At 39.7% G+C, this 25,052-nt stretch overlaps 1 protein-coding gene across 1 annotated transcript in view; it reads right to left on the bottom strand.

The window, feature by feature from the left end:
• The window catches only part of LOC311289536 (protein NLRC3-like), a 106,164-nt gene that overhangs the window by 51,234 nt on the left and 29,878 nt on the right, over positions 1-25,052 (bottom strand). The window contains exon 6 of the mRNA XM_084407614.1: positions 15,770-15,943. Coding sequence (XP_084263740.1) covers positions 15,770-15,943 — 174 coding nt within the window. The remainder of the gene's footprint in view (positions 1-15,769; positions 15,944-25,052) is intronic.

Here is a 25,052-nt window from a genome sequence, read left to right on the forward strand (position 1 = left end):
ACACTAGGTGGCGCTGTGATCAAACTTCTCAGGTACTTTCGAGCCATGCTAATGATGATCCATACCAAATTTGGTCTAGAAATTTCAAATAGTTTAAAAGATATTGCAAATTATGACAAAATTCAAAATGGCGGACACGTGGTACATCCCATCATGGCAAAATCGATATCCACGGATTCGTCATGACCCAAGGAATCGATAGACACCAAGTTTATAATTTTCTGACAAATCGTTCACAAGTGATTGGCCAAAATATGCATTTTCCATATCTCATGACCCGTAGGTGGCGCTGTTCCCAACTTTGGCATGGAACCTCAGATCATGCTTCCGATGAAGTGTACCAATTTTCGTTTCGATTGATCAAAGTTTGGCCGAACTATAGCTTCTGAACCAATTTTGGGTCGACCTCATTAAGTTTGCGACATCATAACTTTTTTTTTCCAGTATAGCAAAAAAATCGGGGATAGTACTTTTATGCGGCTCAGTCCAAAGATCATTTGAGCACATGTTTGGACAAAATTAGACCAATTTTGAAGGAGGAGTAGCAAAAAAACTGCATACTGTACTTTTCAAAATGGCCACTACTGTAATGGGCGGAGTCTTAATGTAAGATATTGGTTCTGATCAGCATGATGAGATGAATCAGGTGTACTTAGTTTCATTTTTCTAGATCAAAGGGTTCAAAAGTTATAACCATTTCAATGTTGATTTTTTGAACTGCTGGTGGCGCTATAGAGTTGGTCCTAGAGACTCAAAAATTGCTACATTTACTATTCATGGCCATCACTACAAGTGTGCCAAATTTCATCATTTTCCTATGTATGGTTCATAGGGCTACCATAGACTTCCATTGGCGGAAGAAGAAGAAGAAGAATAATAATAATAATAATAAGAAGAAAACTAACAGATACAATAGGTGCCTTAGCCCCTTCGGGGCTTGGCCCCTAATAAGAAAACTAACAGATACAATAGGTGCCTCAGCCCCTTCGGGGCTTGGCCCCTAATAATAAGAAAACTAACAGATACAATAGGTGCCTTGCCCCTTCGGGGCTTGGCCCCTAATTTTAACAATATTTCAAGTGTAATCTTTCTTTGTAAAAACTAAAGTATACATTTTATCATATTTATTTCAAAGTTAAGGATTCATTAGTTTGAATATAGCCTGTATATATTTAACATATGAGCAGAAATTGGCAACATTATAAGCTTATTTGATGTGGCAGTATTTTACAGTAAAAACTTTATCATCTATCCAATTTTTGAAGTCGATTTTTACTCATCTCAGTATAGCAATAGAGTTTGGTAAAAGCTGTTCATTCATTCACACACAGAAACGCGATTCATATTTAAACAGTCTTTTTGCGTGTACTGACACTTGCGATTAGAACAAAGCAAATATAGAACTGACCTATTCCTCGGCCGGATCTGTTGCTCCTCAAAATGAATCTTCCAGCACTTCTGAGGTAAATTTTCCAGGATTATTATTAAGATAGTATTATTCCTAACAGCGTCGTAAAGTACATGAGTCTGAAAGTGAACTCGCGATGTGTGTTATCCAGCTGATTGTGGGCGTTTCACAGGTTTGTGTGGATCGCCTCAGATCATTTGCGTTTGAATAGCATGCGCTCTCCGTGGGCGGGGTCACATTAAAACTTAATGAGCTGAGATGAGAACGACTGACATCTCTCTCTTTTCATACATATTACATAAACTTAGAATATTTGGTTTTTTATAATAATTACTTAATTTAAAAGAAGAGAATTCAAGCTTCATGCCTGTGTGCCTGTATTCCTGTTTGACTGAGTATTCGCTGAGTTACGGTTTATTTTCGGACGCGTTTCAGAATGGAATTCACTGACAGAGAGAAAGCAGAACTCGCATCATGTTTATTTTTCTTTATTTGTCGAAAAGCACAACAGTTTGTTTTTATTGTGAGTATACACACAAAAAAATACACACTTAACAGGATCGATTGATGTATAACATAAGTATGAAAGATCAAAATCAACAGACTATTTTGAATCTCTTTTGCACTGATAAGGAGCCGACCCCAGGGGGTTAAGTAGCCTATACCAATTATAAATGCTATACAAAAATTGTATTCGTGTCAATATAAATATTGTTTTAACATTGTACTGTCAGCAGAGAAAAAAATGTCACAGAAAAAATGTATGAAATATAAATAACATAAATTAAATAGGACAACGCCTATCACTCAAATTTCTAAGCAACATAAACGAAAATCATATTGCCCTACTGACAAATGAAGTAGGCTATTTTCTGCCAAACTATTTCAAACATCCTTGCAAAAAAAGAAAGTTGTTGGCTGACAATGGTTTCAGTACCAAACAGCTCCTCAGAGCTAGGTGTACAGGTGGTCAGAATAAAGTGCGGATACGCTGTCAAAAGATGTCGGGAGTGGGCTATTGTCAGTCAGACCGCCTGCTCCGTCCAAAGTATAAGTACACCAGAGTTCCGACCGCTACCATCTTTATACTTTAACATTTAATCCCGCGCCACATGATTCCTTATGGGCGTTTCACAGTATGCGGCAGTGAAATTGCCGCGTGGTTACGGCTTTTCTTAAGTAGTGGAAGAGTTTTGTGCAGCATTTAGTGCAAATATTTTTTATCAGGTAATACATATTATTTATCAGAGTGTTATACCTGAATAAATAATAATGAAAAAAAGTTCAAAAGTCGGACTGTAAGCGAATGGGACTTACAGGAGAGCATGATTGCTATTCACACCCTTATTAAAATGGTTGTAATCTGTTACCACAATAGTACTTGATCTGTTTAAAATGATTTCATTGGTATATGTCTGCTAAGGTGTTAAATTTAAATTCAAAATTAAAATTTGTCTAAACCCGTTATTCATTTTTTCTATTTTTGATCTGAGCGCACAATCAGAAAATCGGAAAATGAGTCGTTATTCGTTTTTTCATTTTAGTTCAGGAAAATAATCCAAAATAATAATCCGATTAATCCAAAATAATCCGGCGGCCCAGAAAATATTGCTGGCGGGGTCCGTGTAACGCTTTGCAGTTCTTTGTTCAATTTGAAATTTAATAATCAGAAATGAGAAAACGGCCCCTTTATTCGTTTTTCCGTTTTTTCAAAAAAACGAAAAAACGAGATTTCGGCTTGATTTTTCGTTTTTTTTTTTTGTTCACAGGCAAAAAAACTAATAAATGACTTCAAAATTCGTTTTCCACATCTGGGCGGCCTGACACGCCCCTTTCCGCCGATTGGTCAAGCAAATCTGAGCATGTGACGTCATCAGTTGTCGCTCAGGTCAGGTCTGTTCAACAAAATAATAGTCCTCTACTATGGCTACAGATTCTTAAACTGTACAGGGCAGGTCCTATTGGGCTTTCTTCTGTGCAACTTTACACGTTTCACAGAAATCATTACATCAGAAATATTAATTATTAGTCTGCCACCAGCCTGTTTTATTTAGCTGTGTGTGGTGAAGCTGCGCTTGACAGCGCCGAGCGGGAGAGGCTCACTGACCAATGTCCAGTCAGCAGTCAGAACTTTTCTTTTAGACGCTCCGTTTTGCCACAGGATGGTGATTGCAAATATTGTAATGCCAATCGGCTGAGGGTGAGTACCGATGATGGTGAAATACATTTTTACTGAAACTGTAATCATATCCGCGACCCGTGAGAATGAGACAGGTGATTGACAGAACGATAGCGGTGGCAATTAAAGGCGCAAGATAACTTATGTTAACAAAAACATAAATAAAAAAAGTGTTTAACCATTTCATGCATGAATTATGATAACCTCAGTCAGGATTTTTTTTTTTTCCTATGTGTTTTAATTGCTCTTAGGGCATGGAAAACAAGATTTTATTTTTTATTTTTCATTTTACAAAATTTTCAAAGAGATTTTCAGATGTCCACTTGAATGGAGAGCATGCGTTTATGGTTTAAACTGAAGAGATATTGTATTAAATATAATACAATAATCAGACAGATAAAGTATGTGTATTTAACAAACTAATCAATTAAATTATATCAAATCATCTGAAAACTATCAAATATATACAAAAATATATAAATGCAAAATATTGCAAAGGCAATTGAACTCCATACGTTTTCTATGCAGTATCCTGACATTTCATCTCTTTTTTCTCTAATTGATCCTGTTCGAGTTCATGCTTAATAGTTTGCCTTACTGTCCTCTGAATTAACACAAAGTAGTTATTAGTAAAAATGGGGGAAACTGGATCAAGTTCCTGTGGAATCAATAAATGTTCTTGATGGCATGCATTGTTTTTTCGTTTTTATTGTTTGATTATACAGCCAGAACTGGACTTCTGTTTGGGTTCCACCAGTAAGTGACATACCTTTAAACACATACACACACACACACACACACACACATATATACATATACTGTAACCTATATAATTTTTTTTCATGGTATAATTATGTAATCTGCTTATTGTGAGCCTAAATGAGTAAATTGGTATTCAATCATTATCAGGCTGACTTGCTTTTTTATATATTGAAAGTAGTGTTTCATGTTGTCACTTCACATTTAATGGCCGCTTAGAATTAAATTGCTATGCAAATTCACAGTGCCTCCTTTGAGCTGCATTAGACAGTGTGTAATGTACATCTAAATGCAGGGTCAGATGCTGCTTCTGTGCCACCTACTGCAAAGCTGTGTGTTTGTTCATACAGAGTTCATCAGACAGCCTAAAGCCTCTTACGTTGTTGATTTATATTTCAAACAACAATTCGACATTTGCTCGCAATGTTTTTCTTATAAAAAACCTCATCATTCTGCAGGACAATTGTCTATTACAGTATACAACACGCTTTAAGAAAAGTTTATTTCCATCACACTGTAAAGTGTTTTTAAATATTACATATAGATTACATATACCAAAGATTTTACATGTTAATTACAGTTAGGCCTACCATGGGAAGTAGGGGTGCTGAGCGTGGAGCATGAAGAAATATGGTTGGGGATGAAAGTTCACACAAACAAAACCAAAAAACTGTGGTGTTTTGCCTATAGGCATACATATTACGTGTGTTTGTTTTTATTTATGCTGTATTATAAAATACCCATATTATAACAAATAAATAAAATATATTTGGAAATTGCCCTTTAAAACGAAGGCTCAGTTTGTGGTTCACAATTATTTGATTAAAAACAACAAAAACAATAAAACAAAGACAAAGTCACTTATATTAAACACTTTTTTTATTTATGTTTTTGTTAACATAAGTTATCTTGCGCCTTTAATTGCCTCCGCTATCGTTCTGTCAATCACCTGTCTCATTCTCGCGGGTCGCGGATATGATTACAGTTTCAGTAAAAATGTATTTCACCATCATCGGTACCCACCCTCAGCCGATTGGCATTACAGTATTTGCAATCACCATCCCGTGGCAAAACGGAGCGTCTAAAAGAAAAGTTCTGACTGCTGACTGGACATTGGTCAGTGAGCCTCTCCCACTCGGCGCTGTCAAGCGCAGCTTCACCACACACAGCTAAATAAAACAGGCTGGTGGCAGACTAATAATTAATATTTCTGATGTAATGATTTCTGTGAAACGTGTAAAGTTGCACAGAAGAAAGCCCAATAGGACCTGCCCTGTACAGTTTAAGAATCTGTAGCCATAGTAGAGGACTATTATTTTGTTGAACAGACCTGACCTGACCTGACCTGAGCGACAACTGATGACGTCACATGCTCAGATTTGCTTGACCAATCGGCGGAAAGGGCCGGTCAGGCCGCCCAGATGTGGAAAACGAATTTTGAAGTCATTTATTCGTTTTTTTGCCTGTGAACCAAAAAAAAACGAAAAATCAAGCTGAAATCTCGTTTTTTCGTTTTTTTTTTTAAATGAAAAAACGAATAAAGGAGCCGTTTTCTCATTTCTGATTATTAAATTTCAAATTGAACAAAGAACTGCAAAGCGTTACACGGACCCTGGCGGGCCAGTTTTGTCTGCGCAAAAAGAGCAAAGCCTTGCACCCCTCAGCCAACTCTTGTTTGCCAGCTGGCAGCTGGGTGCAGTTCGAGGACCCGGTCATCCGCCTTCTCACGCATCCCCTGCCACCCTTGTGGAGTCAGGTAAGTGTTGCACTGCACACTCAGATCCTGCGGGTCTCTTGAGCCAGATCCCTGTCCTCCACTTCGCTGCCCCACCTCGGGTCGCTTCATTCAAAGATCGCTTCATTCCACTTATTTCTGATGGCTTGCTCAATTGTGCCGCTGACAAGCCTCACGACAGCCTCTGGTTCAGATACAGTGGCCAGCTGTTTGGGACCACTTCGGGGCCGTTTGGGACCACTTTCCCAGTGAGTCTTCTTGCACTACGGTGCAAAACATTTTTTTTTTTAAACCATCTTGCTAGTTGCCCCTTATTGGCCCAACCGATCTCTCCTCTCGACAGCCTTCCTGACTCCTTCCTCTGAGTACATTCTCAGGGATGGGGCACAACGGCACCCACGTCTAGACCTTGGAGAGTTCCAGGTCTGGTTCTAAAAAGAACGGGACGCGGAGGTTCTGGTTACTACCGCAATAATTTCTATGCCGTAGAGACCATCACTTCTGTGAGAGCACCCTCTCAAAAAGAGGCTCGCTCCCCCTTAGAAGTTTATTTTGTTTATTTTGTTTTTTTGTTTATTTATTTGGATCCCCATTAGCTTCCACAATGTGGTTGCTAGTCTTCCTGGGGCCCATAAAAGTGCTGAAACGTGTGTACAGTTAAAATACACAAATATAACATACATATAACATAATCACACATATACATTTATCCACATATACACATTCACGCACATACAGCATTTAAAAATGTCAATACCTATAACAGTCACAAATTAACTGGTGTAATACTATTAATTGTCATCTGTTTTAGAGTCTTCTTGAAATTGCATATGTTGGATATATGCCTTGTTCTTAAGTCCAATTTATTCCAAGCATAAGACGATCTAACTAAAACTGTTCTTGTCATACAATTGGACCTTGCAGATGGAACCACTAACACACCTGAGCTCACCTGACGCGTAACATGTCCGTGACAATACCCACTAAAAACCACTTTGTCTACAAAAGATTTTGGATTGTTTGTAAATAGAGCAATGTGCATATAACAGAGAAGACTTATATTAAGTGGAACCTATTCGTTGAATTGAGTCTTCTCTCCGTGCGGAGAGCCCGAAGGTGTTCGATCACTTCAGTGCTTCCTTCCTGCTAACGGTTGAAGCGAGGCTGTCTCCTCCACCTCAAAATGTTGCGGCCTCTGTACTGGTGCAGTGCCGTGGGGAGTGCGACTTGATCGTCAGGTCGCTGAGGGGAGTAAGGGGAAAAACCTGAAATCCACCTTGCGCCCCCTCTTTACCCTCTTGGGACTTATCTCTGGTGCTACTGCACTGCAGAGACCTCCCTTGAGACCTACAGGCAGTGAGTTAAAAATTCTGTTTTTAAAGAAACAGTTTTCCTGCTTGTTTGGTCTCTTTCTAGAGCAGCGGTCCCCAACCTTTTTTGCGCCACGGACCGGTTTAATATCAGACAATATTTTCACGGACCGGCCTATAAGGTGCGGCGGATAAATACAACAAAATATAAAATATATATAAAAAAGAATTAAATATAATAATAAACGTGAATCCAATGTGTAGGCTTACTTGCAATTTTATTAGCAGGGTACTCGTATTATCGCGCCTAAAGACAACTGAGAAAGCCTGAACACAAACAAAAAGCCCCCCAAAAGAAAAAAATCTCCATGTTTACGGTGCTGATGCGATGTAAGGGTGGCGCTGCTAATAAAGCACCTAAAAGCTGTCACAAAGAACCGATTTTAAGAACCAAAATGAATGATTATGAATATGTAAAATAATATAGCAGGAAACATTTTAATTGTTTAATAATAAACAAGTGTTTTCTGTGCAAAGATGAAGTTGACAATGCTGACTCGATCTTCGCAGTATGCCTAGTGAACGCGCCAGAGACAAATGCACATTTCATACGAATTACATAAGCAGAGAACAGTCAGTTTTCTTTTGTTTTGAATTGTTCTGTTTAAAATTAGACATTTCAAGCTTTCTATGTCTCAGGTCTGTGAGGCAAGTAGGCTACCTTATACGCTGAATTTCGGTTAATTTATGAGATCAGCTCCAGTTCACGCGCCCGCGCCTCCGTGTCCTGATTAAATATTTTCTATTATATTTACTTCTTATTAAATCCAGGCAATTGGGTGATGAAACATTGATTAAAATTAAGATACAATTAATACAAAACGAAATACAATTTAAAGACAGGCTTTTTGCTTTCTGTCTGAGGTCTATGTGAAAGTTTTAAAGCAGTCTTTTTGTGCCGCTTTCAGAGCGCTCACGTCCGTAAGGGTGAACTGTCCCATCCGAACAATTATTATTATTATTATTTATTTATTTTATTTTTTTGTGAAATAGGCTACATTTCTAAATTAATGCGACTTATAGTCCAGTGCGACTTAGGCTATATTATGTTTTTTCTTCTTCATGACGCATTTTTTTACTGATGCGACATATACTCCGGAGCGATTTATAGTCCGGAAAATACGTTAAGTTATATATTCTTTCTGTGAGGCCCGGTACCAAATGTCCCACGGACCGGTACCGGTCCGCGGCCCGGGGGTTGGGGACCTCTGTTCTAGAGGGTAGGAACTTGCCCGCATTTTCGGTCAACGAGTCGTGCCTGGAATTCGGGCCGGCTAACTCTCATGACTCCTGAGACCCCGGCCTGGATATGTGCCCAAGGTTCCTACCTCTCCTACGGGACCAAGTGGTGAGCCTGCAAGCACTGCCCCGGAGGAGTCAGACCCAGCCCTGGCTTTTCTCTGTCCGACCGCTTCAGTACGGTTATACGTGATCAGAATGCAAAGCCTAGACCTTAGACCAGCTCTGTCTGTTTTACGGAAACCAGCAGAAGGGAAGGCTGTTTCCAAGCAGACGTTGGCCCACCACAAGTGGTTGCGTTCGTCTTGGTGAGAAAGTTTCCCAAGATGCACGTGCCCACCTGAGCGGTGAGCTCCTCCTAAGCGAGGGTATTGCTCCCTACTAGGCGTTGACACAGAGTGCCTCGCTGAACAGATGTTAAATAGAGTTGGGGGCTGGGCGACACCTATACATGTTCGCTAGAGAACTAGCCTATGTGTCAAACCATTGCTTCCCGTGGGCTCCCCTCACATGAAGCCAGTTTCACTGTAACCAGGGTTTGAAGTGTTGGCTTGCTGCGCCATTCTCCTCCTATGGACTGGATACGTGCGTAATTTTTGCTCCAGTTGAGTTCCCTCTTAAACCGAACCCTGTTGAATTCCTCCATACCCTTCGGCAACGGACATGGCGGAACGTCCGAAGCCAGGCCAATCACTCGTATGCACTGGTGGAACCTGTGCTAGGCTGAGTCCATATGTTGTGATCCCTATATGTGTATTCTTCCATGATACGGCTCCCTGCGGATGAGCCCGTGTCTTCCCTCGGCAGAGTCCACGCCAGGTTGGGAATTATGTCATTGTAGGGGCAAGGCCATTTGGCCTCCACCTTTTCTTTTCTTTAGGGGCACCAAGGCCATATGACAGGGCACAAAGGCCATCGAGTACAATTCGATGGTTTTCCCATTCAGATTGATACCATAACATCCTAATTTGGAATAAGACATGGATTATGACTTTTTTAATTAAAAAAAACATTTTTTAATGAGAGAGAGAGAGAGAGAGCGCCATTACATCCAGAAGGTATACACCCTCACACAACAATAGAAACAACATAAATGCAAATAAAAGCATTCAGAAACAACACAAATGCCAATAAAAGCATTCAAAATATTAATTCAGTCCTCTATATCATGTGAGTGTGAGAGAGAGAACCATTTCATCCAGAAGGTATACACCCTCACAATCATTATCGCTCAGCGCTCAACGCAGTTTGCTTCGCGCTCCACTCAAATCGCCCCCCGCTCGCTCCAAAAAAGGAAAAAAATCTACATGTATATCACTTGTACCGGTCCCCAAGCTTTTTTGCGCCACAGATCGGTTTAATATCAGACAATATTTTCACGGACCGGCCTTCAAGGTGTGGCGGATAAATACAACAAAATAAAATGATACGAACGGCATAAAAACTGGGGGATTTTTTTTAGCCTATAATAATAAACGTGAATCCAATGTGTGGGCCTACTAGCAACTTTATTAGCAGCGTCCTCTAACATCGCGCCTAAAAACAACTGAGAAAGTCTGAACACAAACAAAATGCCCCCAAAAGAAAAGAATCTCTATGTTTTCGGTGCTGATGCGATGTAAGGGTGGCGCTGCTGCCAATAAAGCACCTAAAAGCTGTCACAACGAACCGGCAAAATGAATGATTATGAATATGTAAAATATAGCAGGAGACATTTTAATTGTTTACTAATAAACCAGTTTTTTTTTTTTTTTTTTATGTCTGTGTCGGCTGGAAAGATGCTGACTCGCGATCTTCGCAGTAGCCTATTGAACGCGCCAGAGAGAAATGCACATTTCATACGGATTACATAAGAGAGAAGTCTTTTTTCTTTCGTTTTGAATTGTTCTGTTTAAAAGTAGACATTTCAAGCTTTATATATATGTCTCAGGTCTGTGAGGCAAGTAGGCTATACGCTGAGTTTCGGTTCATTTATGACACAAGCTCCAGTTTCGCCGGCGCCTTCGAGTAGTGATTATCTATTTTCTAATATATTCACTTCTAATTTATTAAATCCAGACAATTGGTTGATGAAACATTGATTAAAATTAAGATACAATTAATACAAAACGAAATTAAATTTAAAGACAGGCTTTGTGCTTTCTGCTTGAGGTCTCTGTGAAAGTTTTATAAAGCAGTCTTTTAGTGCCGCTTTCAGAGCGCTCACATCCTAACGGAGAACTGTCCAGTCTGTAACATTGTTTTTTTGTTGTTGTTTTTTTGTGAAATAAATTTCTAAATAAATGCGACTTATAGTCCAGTGCGACTTAGGCCTATATGTGTTTTTTAGCGCAATTTTCCACCGGACAAAATTGCGATTGTTAACTCATGATTTCTGTTCTGTCTGTGCGCACCAATCTTGCACTTCTATCTACTCCTCAACCAGATCACCTAGAGACTTCGGGTTTTCGGCATTATGTTAAGGAAGGTCTAATCTCGGGAACGCACCAAAAAAAATCCAGGAAAAGATTTTGGATTTCCTGGAAATTCCAGAAAAATTTTTTCTCAAATTTCAAATTGCAAATTTCTCGGCAACCATAATAGCTATCGAGTTGAAACAAATTGCAATCGATAGCTTCTAAAATTTACAATAATATTAGAAATAAAATCTTTCCTGTATGCTTTAAAAATTGAATTTTGAGTGTTGTGATCCCATGACGTGAGAAAATTGTGCTAAAACACTCACTGAGTTTTTATTACTTGTTTTTCTTCATGGTGCATTTTTTGACTGTTGCGATTTATACTCCGGAGCGACTTATTAGTAGGCTACACCTGTATGACTTCTCATTTTCCTTTTTGAAGTACTTTTTGAACTCCATTATTGAGCTGAGTTTTGACTGAAAATAGTCTACTGTTGTCCTTTTGAAATTGCCGCTCTGCGCTCTGTCCAAGATCCGCCCGCTCGCGCTCCCCGCTCGCGCTCCCCGCTCCATTCCGCTCACTTGCTCTGCTTTATACATGGAACTTGGACAGGGCCAGGGCACACAGGCCACTGTGGCCGTACGATGAATTTTTTTTCACGGGGCATGAAGGCCAAAGTGTAGGGCAACGGCGGCCATGGCCGCGGTATAATTCCCACCCTGGTCCACGCTGCCGTCACTGTCGGTTGATCTACCATCTACTCCTTCCTTGACAGGGTACGCTTTCCCAGTGGTCCTGTGGAACAGCAGTTGACTTCCCTGGCCTAAGCCTTGCCCTTCTCCACCTCAGAGCTGTGGGGGGTCAGGAGGCCTTCGTCCAGGCACTGGAAGGTGGCAGCTCTAGTGGCGCTTTCCATAATAAGATCCCATTCAGTCGACGTCGACTACATCTGACGTTCTCGACTGAAAGGGAACGTTCTGGTTGCGTAAGCAACCCACCGTTCCCTGAAGGAGGGAACGGAGGATAGCACCGCTGACACCGAATTGCTCTCGGCTCCTCAGCGTAAAGCAACTAGAGCATGCATCCACTAGTTCCACACACAGTGTGTGATGCGAATCACGCATGCCAATTTGCATTGGCTCGTTCAATAGTACTCGAAGAAGATAGGCTCCTTAGCGTGATCCTATTCAGTCGACATCGACTACGTCCTCCGTTCCCTCCTTCAGGGAGCGGTGGGTTGCATACGCAACTAGGACATTAGTTGAGCTGCCGCTATCTGTTGTGTCTGTGCGACCTGTCAGCTGTTGTTGTTGATTCCTGTTTGTTCGTGGTAATTGCTGCAGATGTAATATCATGATGTTATGTATATGCGTAGGTGGATGTGATCAGGGAATTTGGCTGTCAAAAGTATAACATTTCAAGCAACTTAAATTAACGAAATGACTCAAATAAAGATTTGTTCATTTTGATGAACGAGATCGAACAAGAGAGTCAGTAAAATGACAGAACATCCCATCACTCAGTCATGACTCGTGAGAGCAGGGGGCAGGGCTGGGCGGGGCAGCGGCAGCTCAGCAAATCATATATCCTATTTTGTGAATTGTTCATTCCCGATTGGCACACATTTTGCCGCCCTTTCAAAAGTGCTGCTCTAGGCAATTGCCTAGTTCGCCTATATGGACGCGCCGGCCCTGTCTACAACAGGCTTGTAGTAGATTAAAGAAAGGTGACAGATTTCTTTTTACAAATCTGTCACGTCTTGTTTTGGTTTTGTTTCATCTCAGTCATGTTTCATGTCCTTGTCATGTGATTCCTTGTTAGTCATGTGATCCTGCCATGTGTTCCCTTGTCTGATGTGTCATGTTGTCATTGGTTAATTGTCTATCATTGTTCACAGGTGTCCCTTGTCTTGTCATTAGTCTTGTGTGTATTTAAGCCCTCATGTTTGTCATGTGTCTTTGTCTTGTATTTTGTTTGTGTAACCGCTGTTGGTGAAGTCCTATGTTTCATGGTTTGCCATGCCACGTCTTTGTTTTATGTTTTGGATCTTTAAATGCCGACGATTTTGCGAACTTCTTGTCCTATGTTTCATGGTTTGCCATGCCACGTCTTTGTTTTATGTTTTGGATCTTTAACTGCCGACGATTTTGCGAACTTCTTCACCAACAAAACATCAACCATCAGCAGTCAATTCTCAGCTCCACACACACAGGAACCCAGACTGACCCCTTCCACAGCCAATAACCCTCTGTCCTCCTTTTCTCCACTAACCGAGGAAGAAGTATCTACACTTCACTGGACTGGTTTGAGTCCTATCTCACAGGTAGGTCCTTCAAGGTCGCATGGAGAGGCGAGGTATCCAGAGCACATCAACTGACCACAGGGGTTCCCCAGGGTTCAGTTCTTGGTCCCCTCCTCTTCTCCATCTACACTACATCACTGGGACACATCATACATGCACACGGTTTTTCCTACCACTGCTATGCTGATGACACACAGCTCTTCCTCTCATTTCAACCAGATGATCCCACAGTAGCTGCACGGGTCTCAAGCTGTCTGGCAGACATCTCCACATGGATGAAGGAACATCACCTGCAGCTCAACCTGGCAAAGACTGAGCTTCTCGTCCTCCCTGCCAATCCATCTCTACAGCACGACTTCACCATCCAGCTTGATTCATCATCGATCCCCCCATCAAGGTCGGTCAGAAATCTGGGAGTAACGTTTGATGACCAGCTGACCTTCACAGATCACATTTCAAAGACAGCTCGATCATGCAGGTTTGCGCTGCACAACATCAGGAAGATCAGGCCTTTCCTAACTGAGCATGCAACACAACTCCTCGTCCAGGCCATGGTCATTTCTAGGCTTGACTACTGCAATGCTCTTCTGGCCGGACTTCCAACATGTGCAACCAAACCTCTACAGATGATCCAGAATGCTGCAGCTCGTCTTGTCTTCAACGAGCCCAAGAGGGCCCACGTCACTCCTCTGTTCATCTCCCTGCACTGGTTACCTATCGCTGCTCGCATCAAGTTCAAGGCATTGACGCTTGCTTACAGATCTATCACAGGCTCAGCTCCCTCCTACTTTCACTCACTTTACGAGCCTACATCCCTACCAGACACCTACGATCGATCAACGAGCGACGTCTCGTGGTTCCATCACAGAAAGCCACAAAATCACTTTCCAGAACATTCTCATTCACAGTTCCATGCTGGTGGAACACTCTCCCCACCCTCATCCGGAATGCAGAATCCCTGACAACATTCAAAAAACAGCTGAAAACCCATCTCTTCCGTGAGCACTTAACCTCATAAAAAAAAAATAAAAAAATAATAATAATTCCTTCAAAACCTCACTTACTGTGCTTATGCTACTATGAATAATGCCTGAACCTCGTATTCTGAGCACTTCTTGCGTTGTTGTTGTTTTTTGCCTCTTCTTGATGACTTAATTTTAGTCCTAATATGTAAGTCGCTTTGGATAAAAGCGTCTGCTAAATGACTAAATGTAAATGTAAATGTAAATAAACTGCACTTGGGTTCTACAAACTTGCCTTCAGTGGATCCCTACGTTACATAATACAAGACCCTCACGATAAACCCAGCTGTCCTTTGTCTCTTAAACCTCCATCAGGGCGACCAAGCCATCGCCATTTAGCGGATGTCGAACCCCGCAAAACTACAGTAAACTCCAAGCCTGAGTCTCTTCACGTCATGCCTGCCGAGCCAGAGACTGTTCATGTCATGCCTTCGGACAAGATGGCCACTGCGCCTGAGTCAGTTCTGGAAAAGACAGCAATAGTCATAGTTGCCATGGTGATTTTGAGTTTGTGGGCAGTACCCACATCGGCTCCAGCCCGTGAATCCTTGCCCGAAATGACCGATATTGTTAGTCATGTTGTCATTGGTTAATTTTCTATCATTGTTCACAGGTGTCCCTTATCTTGTCATTAGTCTTGTGTGTATTTAAGCTCTCATGTTTGTCATGTGTCTTTGTCTTGTATTTTGTTAGTGTAACTGCTGTCGGTGAGTCCTATGTTTCATGTTTTGCCATGCCAGGTCTTTTTTTTGTATTTTGTTTTATGTTTTGGATCTTTAAATAAACTGCACTTGGGTTCTACAAACTTGCCTCCAGTGGATCCCTACGTTACAATAAGTTATAACTGTAATTAAACTAAACTATACCTGCACTATCTCCATGCAGCATATATTATCTTTTTCTGTAGGCATTATTGTCAGACACCAGTTCGAACTGAACACCGCTAGTACAGATTCTAACATTTTATTGTGTGAGATTGTCCTGTTTGTTGCCACCGGAGCATGAGCTCTTGAAGCTCTGCCCTCTTCTTGAAAGGGAAACAATTCTTGAATATAAAGTAAGGTGTAGTCTGACATTACTGAAATGATTTGACAAAGTTATATGGAACTGTAATGTGGTCAAGACATGACTGGAACTACTTTAGCTCTGGGTTTACTGGACAATAATTACACACATTCATCAACCAATCAGCATGAAGCATTCAATAGTATAACTAGAGCTAAACCTCTATTAATTATCAATTGGAACTTTTGTAAATGTATGAAAGAATTAAAGTCAAACTAGTTTGTAATAAGTGAATATGGTAATGCTGTTTTTGGAGTGGTTTAATCAAAAACTATTCCTGCTTCACATACTTGAGTTTTTCCAGTGTGCAGTTTGGATCCTCCAGTTTTTCAGAGAGCTCCTTGACTCCTGAATCTCCGGGGTGATTGTAGCTCAAATCCAGCTCTTTCAGGTGTAAGGGGTTTGAACTCAGAGCTGAAGACACATAACCACATCCTTCCTCTGTCACCATACAGCCAGACAATCTATAAAAACACACAGCAACAGTCCTCATGACTTGCACATTTATACCTACCTCAGCCATTCATTAGGTATTATTTGTAACTGTGTGGAAAAAAATAGTTTTAGCAGAAAACTACAAGGAGCTAATGACAATAAAACACAAGTAGTGACTAGTGATCTCCGGTTCGTTAACAAATCTTTCTTTTGGACCTTTTTTTTTTTTTTTTAACAGGTTGAACCACTTCATCAAATTGGACTGAATCAATCTAAACAGTTTGTGTCTTGAATCAGCACTGATCCACAATTTACTAAAGTTACTCACTTTTGGACTTGGCTGACAGTCGCTCCGACTCTAAATAAACCAATTATTTTAAAGGTGGAAAGACAATGCATGGTTTGTAAAACTGTCAAACTAAACATTTATTTTGTTTTATCAATATTGCAATATTTTTTCAGGAACAGCTTATTAAATTTTTAAATATGTTGACAAAGTTAAAAAACATAACCAAACTTTTGCCAAGGTTTTAAGGGGGAAAAGTAAATGTCTAAAATGTATAAATCAAAACAGTTGAAACGCATTGAACATACTGGAAACTTGCTTCGACTTTTTAGTTTTGTATATATATATTCAGGTTGCAGCAGTTTTCAGCTTATCAGTAGACTCAGCAGTAGTACTGAGCATACGTGATAGAATTTACTGTCTGAACAGAAATGTTTCTTTCTCCCGCAGAATGTTTTTATTTTTAGTATTAGAATTGTGACATCTTCAGATTTATGGTATACATTTAATGCAAAGACTATGCCTAGTACTCAGAAAAAGCTCCTAAACTGAGCAAGGTGGGCTCTTCTCGGAGCGGTCAAACTAACATGGTGGACCAGCCTCCCGGATTGTTAGCGAAGGCCGAGATTGACAACCTGCTCAAAAAGGATTACAATGGAAGTCCTTAAAGAGGTTGAAACTTCACTCGACAGGAAAATAGATTGAGTTGTGCAGAGGCTCGACGTCTGTTCCTCGAAACTGGTGTGGTTGGACATGCGATTTGACGAAATAGATTGCCGAGTCTCAGGCATGGAGGTTGCTATGACTTCACATGGTGCAAGGTTTACAGAGTTAAGAGAACAAGCTGGAATCCGCTGTGGAGAAAATTGACGATGTTGAGAATAGGAACTGGTGGTACAATGTTCGGATCATCGGTCCCCCAGAGGGCTGCGAGAGTAGCAATCTGGCTACCTTTTATCAGTCCTGGTTACCTGAGATCTTACAATTCAGTTGTTTCAAGGGGGATTAGTTAAAATTTACATATCCCCTTGTGCCGACCGCCAACGGATCAACGTCCTTGTGCTGTCATTGTGAAATTTCATTATTAGCAGCACAGAGCCCGGATTAAGCAGGCTGCAAGGAAAGTGCACAACCTGGAGTACAACGGAGCCAGCATCATGTTGTTTGAGGATTTTTCTGCAGTAGTGGTGAGGAAGAGGCAAGAGTTTTTTCAAGTTAAACAACGGCTCAAGGAGAAATGAATTGCTTTTACTATGTTCTACCCGGCAATTCTTAGGATTAAAGTGGACAGGTGAGAAAGGTTGTTTGAGGATCCAAAGGAGGTGGCGGCCTTTTTGGATGTCATTTCTTCTCGAGGCGGCTCCCCATCACATACTTATACGGATTTAGTGACTTTCCGTGGATCCTGGTATCTCTATATCAGTGGTTCTCAACCGCAATGCGGCCCGTCAGGGATGCAAATGCGACCCACGAAATGCTGACCACATTAAAAAATAAACAATTTTACAAGTTTTTTAAGTTTTACAATTTAATAATTTTACAAAAAAATAATTAATTAACATGCTTTAAGAAATATCTGCCTGGATATCAGGACAGAGCTCTCAAGTTAACTTGTCTTGGAAAATGCAATTGCTAAAATCGATTGCTCCTGTTTGCCTCGTCGCTTCTGCTGCTGTTGCATTGGTTTGCGTCTGTAAGCTTCATATTTATTTCTGTTTAGATTCATTATTTACTATCATTCCTTGTTGTTTATACTGCTAAATATAACTTACTCAACATCACACATTAACCCTCTGAGGTCGGCAATCACGCCGGCGTGATCTGCTCGCTTTTTTCCTTATCAGTGCAAAGGAGACTCTAAATACTCTTTTAACTTTGATGTTACAAACCAGTTTCATACATCAATCTCTCCTGTTAAGTGTGTATTATTTTTGTGTATACTCACAATAAAAACAAAGTGTTGTGCTTTTTGCCAAATAAAGAAAAATAAACATGATGCGAGTTCTGCTTTCTCTCTGTCAGTGAAGTCAATTCTGAAACACGTCCGAAAATGAACCATAACTTGGCGAATACTCAGTCAAACAGGCATACAGACACACAGGCATGAAGCTTGAATTGTCTTCTTTTGAATGAAGTAATTTATATAAAAAAACAAATATTCTCAGTTTATGTAATCTGTTTGAAAGGAGAGAGATGTCAGTCGTTCTCAGCTCATTATTTTTAATTTGACCCCGCCCACGGAGAGCGCGCGCTATTCAAAAGCAAATGATCGGAGGCAATCCATGCAAACTGTGAACGCCCCCCATATCAGCTCGAGAAAACACATTGTACTTGTTTACACCGTCTCGCAGCGCTGTGAGGAATAATACTATCGTAATAATAATAATGGAAAATGTACCTCAGAAGTGCTGGTATTTCGAGGAGCAAGGGATGCAGCTGAGCTGAGGAATACTGTAGTACGTTTTTTTCATTCTCAAGTGAATCGCGTTTCTGTGTGTGAATGAATGATCCGCTTTTATATTCCTTATAATAAAAACGAAAGACCTATGTTACAGACATATGAAAGACAACATTTCGTTGACTAGTTTTGGATAGATTATACATTTTTACTGTAAAATATCTGCCACCTCAAATAAGCTTTTGTTTGCCAATTTTTGCTCATATGTTAAATAAAGTATGTTTTGTCAAAAATAAAGTCATCAAATAATATGTTATTAGTGTTTTTTCCAATGTAGCCTAGGCTATATTCAAAGTAATGAATCCTTAACTTTGAAATATGTATGTTAAAATGTATACTTTAGTTTTTACAAAGAAAGATTACATTTGAATTGTTGTAATTGTAACCTTTTTAATAAAAAATATATTTACAAGGTATATGTAAACAAACTATTAAAAGGTAAATATAAGCCTTTTCTTTAAATAATTTTTATTGTGTTTTATTAGTGACAAATTTGGGGAGAGGATACATATTCTAAAACTGAAAATACAGTATGAGAATTAACTGCACAATTACTAGACATGTTTTCCTTGGATATTTTGCAAGCACAATTTGTGAAAGAAAAAAAATATATATATTGAGATGCCAACTGTGAACCAATATGGTAGAATATATATATCATTCTGATATGATTTTTTTTTTAAATCAATGTTGGAAACCATTGTGCTGCTTAATATATTTTTATAACCAATGATACGTTTTTTTTTTTTTTCAGGATTCTTTGAATACAATTTTGATTGCAATCAACAATTTTGATTATTTATTTTGCTCACATTTGATTTGCTTAGAGCCCGCATCAACGGGGCATAAGCATTTACTGTGAGATAGCCTACCTGCCTTTACTTTTGTTTATTTATCGCTCACAATTGCTTTGTTTATAGCCGACAGATTATTATTTTATTTTGCTCACATTTGATTTGCTTAGAGCAAATTTAGAACATTTAGTTCCTCCACATAGAGGAATTACAATAAAACAGATTGAAAAACAAAACCTTTGAATCTCCTCTCATTCTTTGTTCTTTGTTCAGGCTGCCTCACTTGATGGCCCATTAGCCATTGGGGGAGTGTCTATTTCACACCCCTGGTCTGAATCTCATTAATATTGATAGGCCATTACCACTCCCACACATAAACCTCTTCTGACAAAAAAAACTGACTTACAAAGTTTAAATCAATGTATTGTTTGATGTGAACTATTAGGCAGGATGATTGTCAGATCATTTTGAAGAAAAAACTCTAGGCGACAACATCCATTAGTCAAAAGTCTTATTGACACATATTTAGTATGTGTTTTTTGGCCTTATTTAAGAAACTTTAGTTTTTAGTTTTTTCAATAACCATGCATAAACATTATTCTCTCAAAAATACAAACATGAACATATATGTTGCTCACATATTATGGTAGCCCTGTTTGTGCTAAATAGAGTGTAATTCACCTTTGCCATTAATATGTTTATAAGCAACTGAAAAAAGCACAAATGTCAGGGCATGTCAAAACATCTCAAGGACCCCAAAAACACCTCAGACCCCAGAGGGTTAACCTGACATTGCTAGCTTCAATCTAAATCATTATTACTAACACAACACGCTAGTAATTTGCTAGCCTGTTAGCGTGTCATCCGTGCGCTCTTTATTTATTTATTTTTCTCTCGCGCCTTTTACGAGTCCATCAAACAACTTAGGTGAGTAGGATCAGTCAACAAACATGGTAAGTCATGTCATCTTCTCCTTTTATTGTTACTTGCACCTCATGCAACATGTTTAGAATATCCTTCTCTGTCAGCACAGGATTTACATGTGATAAATGCAGGGAGACAGTAAAGCTGACGGGGAAGATTTCAGAACTAGAGACGTGAACTCTTTACATTGTTCGGTTCCGGCTGAAGTAGAGCCCGTGTAGCAGGGCAACTGGGTGACGGTGAGGTGCTGTAGTCGCGGGACAAAACACCACTCTTCCGTTCCGATTACAACTTCAAACAGATTCTCCCACTCAGTGAAACACCCGCTGAGAATCCTTTTGAATGTGCCCTAGTTATTGCCGATTCTATTACACGGAACGTGAAAATAGAGACACCAGGCCACCTTAGTCACATGTTTGCCAGGAGTCAGAGCGCCTGACATCAAAGCAAATTTAAAAGTGCTGGCTAATGCTAATCGTAAATTTTCTACGATTATTATTCACGTCGGCACTAATGATGTTCGACTCCGCCAGTCGGAGATCACCAAAATTAATGTTAAAGAGGTGTGTAAACTCGCAAGTACGATGTCATGCACTGTAATTTGCTCTGGCCCCCTTCCTGTTTGCAGGAGTGATGAGATTCTTAGTAGATTGTCCTCACTGAATGCCTGCTTGTCTAAGTGGTGTCCGCAAAATAATATAGAATTCATAGACAATTGGAAAAGTTTTTGGGGCAGACCTGACCTGTTGAAAAGAGATGGTATTCATCTCTCCTGGGATGGTGCTGCTCTTCTCTCTAGTAATATGGCACATAGTCTTAGAGCTCAAACATAACTTGGGGCTCAGGTCAAGAAGCAGACAGACTGGCTTAACCGACCATCTGCTAGCTGTCTCACGTCACCAAGGTCAGATAAATCCCATCACATAGAGCCTCTTTCACCTAGATATCATCATAAAGAGACTGTGTCAGTTCCCCGAATTAGGACATACAAAAAACTTCCAAACCCATCTAAGGGTAAAAATGTAATTGATGTTCAACAATTAAAAAACAGATATAATACAAATGAGCAAATGAATGAGCTTGGGTTGCTGAATATTAGATCCCTTACTTCAAAAGCACTTATTGTTAATGTTATGATTACAGACTATAATCTAGATGTGCTGTGTTTGACAGAAAACTGGCTAAAACAAAACGATTACATTATTTAAATGCTGATGATTTCTTGTTGTATCTGGAATCCCCCAAGCAATCCATTCCTAAGCAGATAATACTGATTGTGAGTATAGTTTGTTTTCCCAGAGATGAACTTTTCAAAAAGTGAAGTTATGCCTCTTAATAGTGCATATAGAACAGACCCTAATATATTGCAACCGGTCCATTGGTCCACAACATTGTTCTCCTATTTGGGTTTAAAGATTTCTCGTCGATTATCAGAGCTATATAGTTTAAAAATTATGTCCCCCTTTTACAATCAGTAAAACATAAACAGCAGACATGGTGCAGCCTGCCTTTATCATTTAATTAATTTTAAATCTAAATTAATATTCTTCCACATCTTCTCTATATATTTCAAATGCTTCCTATCACAGCCAATTTAATTAGCTCAATAATTTAATTCATATGGGCAAAGAAAAGACCCAGGCTGCAGTATAGTGTGTTGTGTTACCCTGTCAAAGCAGGCAACCTGGCAGCTCTGTGCTTTTCAACATATCTGCTGACTGCTCAGTCTAGATTTATTTTTGAAAGGTTTATAAACGATCCGGATTCCATATGGATTGGGTGTGAGCCAGCGACATTGAATGGGATTCCGCTATACAACTTGTTATAATAGCTGTGTCCCAATGTGAAGGCTGCATCCTTTGAAGGACTGAATACTTAAACGCAGGGGTGTCAAACTCATTTTCACTGAGGGCCACTTCAGCATTATGGCTGCCCTCAAAGGGCCGGTTGTAACTGTAAGACGTTTAAAATGTTAATATATTGTCTCTTTATTTGATCATTACTTATTTAAGTTACAAATATTGTATATGCATTTGCAGGGGTGTTTCTAGGTTTTAAAAACATCAGGGGATGAGCCCGAAACATCAGGGGCTGGGTAATAATGATTTGATACAGAGAATAACGTATATTGTATATGCAGGGGAAAACTGGCTAAAAAATTCAGCCTTGGCACTGTAGCTACACCAGCACACATTACCACACAGTCATGCGTATTCAAATGTGAGGTAGTTAGGGTTGTTCGGGGGCATGCTCCCCCGATAAAATATGGATTTCTCGGACCTACATATGTGCATTTTAAGGTGTTTAAAGGCCAAAAAAATTTGATAACAATAGCTTTAAAAGCATGTCAGTGGGCAGTAGCATAAATTATTTGTCAAGATAACAGATTCTTAAAAATGAGAATGAGGATAAATGTTGGAATGAATGATCCACACTACAAAATGGAAATGCAGAATGTTTCTGCTTATTGTTGACAATACACAATCACATATTCCAAACAGGAATAGCCTTAAATGAGAAATCTTTCAAGGATTATTTTGCATAGATGTTACATTTCAATCAAAAACCAGTGCAAACTTTTTGTGTCCAGAGGCAAATGAGCAATTTATATTAGCATTAAAGATTGGTTTCAGCAACTTGTTTCTTTCCTGAGTTAATCAATGTTTTTGGCACTAATCAGTTTAAAGTTCAATTGTTCACTCATAAAGACAGTCACTTGTCGCCACCTACTGGCTTAATGATGCAAGTGGCGCAAACACAGACAAGCGGAGTGATACAAATGGTGAAAAGGATAATACTGGTACATATTATATTAAATATTATGTAATATATTTAATATATTTAAATAAATATATTATTATATTAAAATAATATAAAATATCAATATATTATTCTTCAGCAATCAGATTTAACAGATTTATTTTTTGACCAATTGTCAAAATAAAGTATAGTCCTACAAAGCTATTTTATCAGAGCATGAACAGAGCAGGGAGAGGACCAGTGAACCAAAGGATCGTGATTCATGTAATTTTACCAGTGTTGCCCAGCACGGCTATACTATACACACCATGTTACAGCACAGTAGTGCTATTGCAAAAAGAAACAAGTCCAGAGAAATGTCATGTCGGCAGGTTTTTTTTAGCGGACTTTGCCTTTCCGGTGAGCGTGAGCAGAGCTCGCTACACAAACACACACACACACACACACACACGCGAGCGTTGCTTGCGGAACATTGAGCAGAACTGTGAACACGGAGCGGAGAGCACAGCGCGCACACACAGCGGAACGCGCTTCGAAGTTCTTCGAAAGCGGACTCGCACGCAAAGTCATAAAACACACTGAGCCAGAGTCAAACCATCGTCGAACACGGAGGGGCGCGGCGGCTTTTTAGTATCTTTCGGCCAAAAACCGAAAATGTTATTTTCGTTATTTTGTTGCATCCCTAATTTTAAGACACCCATATGCTCTCGCGGGCCATATAAAATAATGTGGCGGGCCGGATTAGGCCCGCGGGCCTTGAGTTTGACACATGTGACTTAAAGGATGCAGCCTATGCGTCCTCCGAAGGACGCACCATGTAGCCTCCGTAGGATTTCTTAATTGCGCAGCCAGGTGTTCCCGATTACCGCTCCAGGCGCCAAGCAGCGGTGCGAGAGTATGCTGCCATCCTGACAATTCATTTGATATGCTATGGAGCCAGAACTGGCTATTGTCATTTTTATGTTTTATATTTTACTGGAGGACATGGTATTAAGGATGTTTCAGGTCATTCTTTCGGCTTAGCCGAAGATTCAAATGTTCATTTAGCCTATATCTTACCTTGATGCGATTTTGTAGGCTAATGTATTCTTTTTATTATGCACATAAATGGACCATGTTAAATATATTTACACAGGTTTTTAACCCCATTTGAATATAAAACCCAGTTGAATATAAAAAGTCCAGTGCGAATGTTACTCCCGCTCGTCATCGGCAGCTGTCAGTCACTGTTGCTAGGCGACAAGAACAATCCTCTGTAGGCTAGACCGGTCCGAGCGCTTCAGATGCGCCCTTTGAAATGGGACGGAGCTGTAGTTAGCAACAATTTGTTAATATTGTGACAATAGGCCTACATTTTGTTACTTTAATTTTCAAAATAACCAGTGGTGGTATGTAAGGAACTACATACTTCGTTAATACTCAAAGTAATTTTCCCACACGGGACAGCAACACTACAAAACTGTTATTTTACAACATGATGCATTGTTTTACATTAAACTACACAAAAGTATAGTTTAAATGTATCAACCTTGAAAATATTCTGAAGTAAAATGCAACATGCAGTAATAGAAATGCAGAATTCCTTTACTTTTACTCTTGATACCTTAAGTACATTAGAGTATGCAAGATAATGAAAAAAAAAAAAAATTGCTTAACTAAGGTTTAAAATATATGACTAGTAGTTTTTCGCCAATGTGGTATTAGTGGTTATTAAAAGTACTTTAGTGTAATAAAGTATCTCAATATTTATTCCATGAGTCAGCCCTGCAAACCTGTTAGTAGACAACTTAGTGGATAGTGAAAATATGCAGTCTAACACTCTGGAGAGCATCCCAGATGATGTCCCACCAGCAGGAGGCCTTACCAGGGTCTCTATTGTGGAGCCCATCCCGGTCCAGCAGCACACCAGGGTCTCC

Source organism: Rutilus rutilus (genome assembly GCF_951802725.1).
Source record: "Rutilus rutilus genome assembly, chromosome: 4".
In the NCBI taxonomy this organism is placed as follows: Eukaryota; Metazoa; Chordata; class Actinopteri; order Cypriniformes; family Leuciscidae; genus Rutilus; species Rutilus rutilus.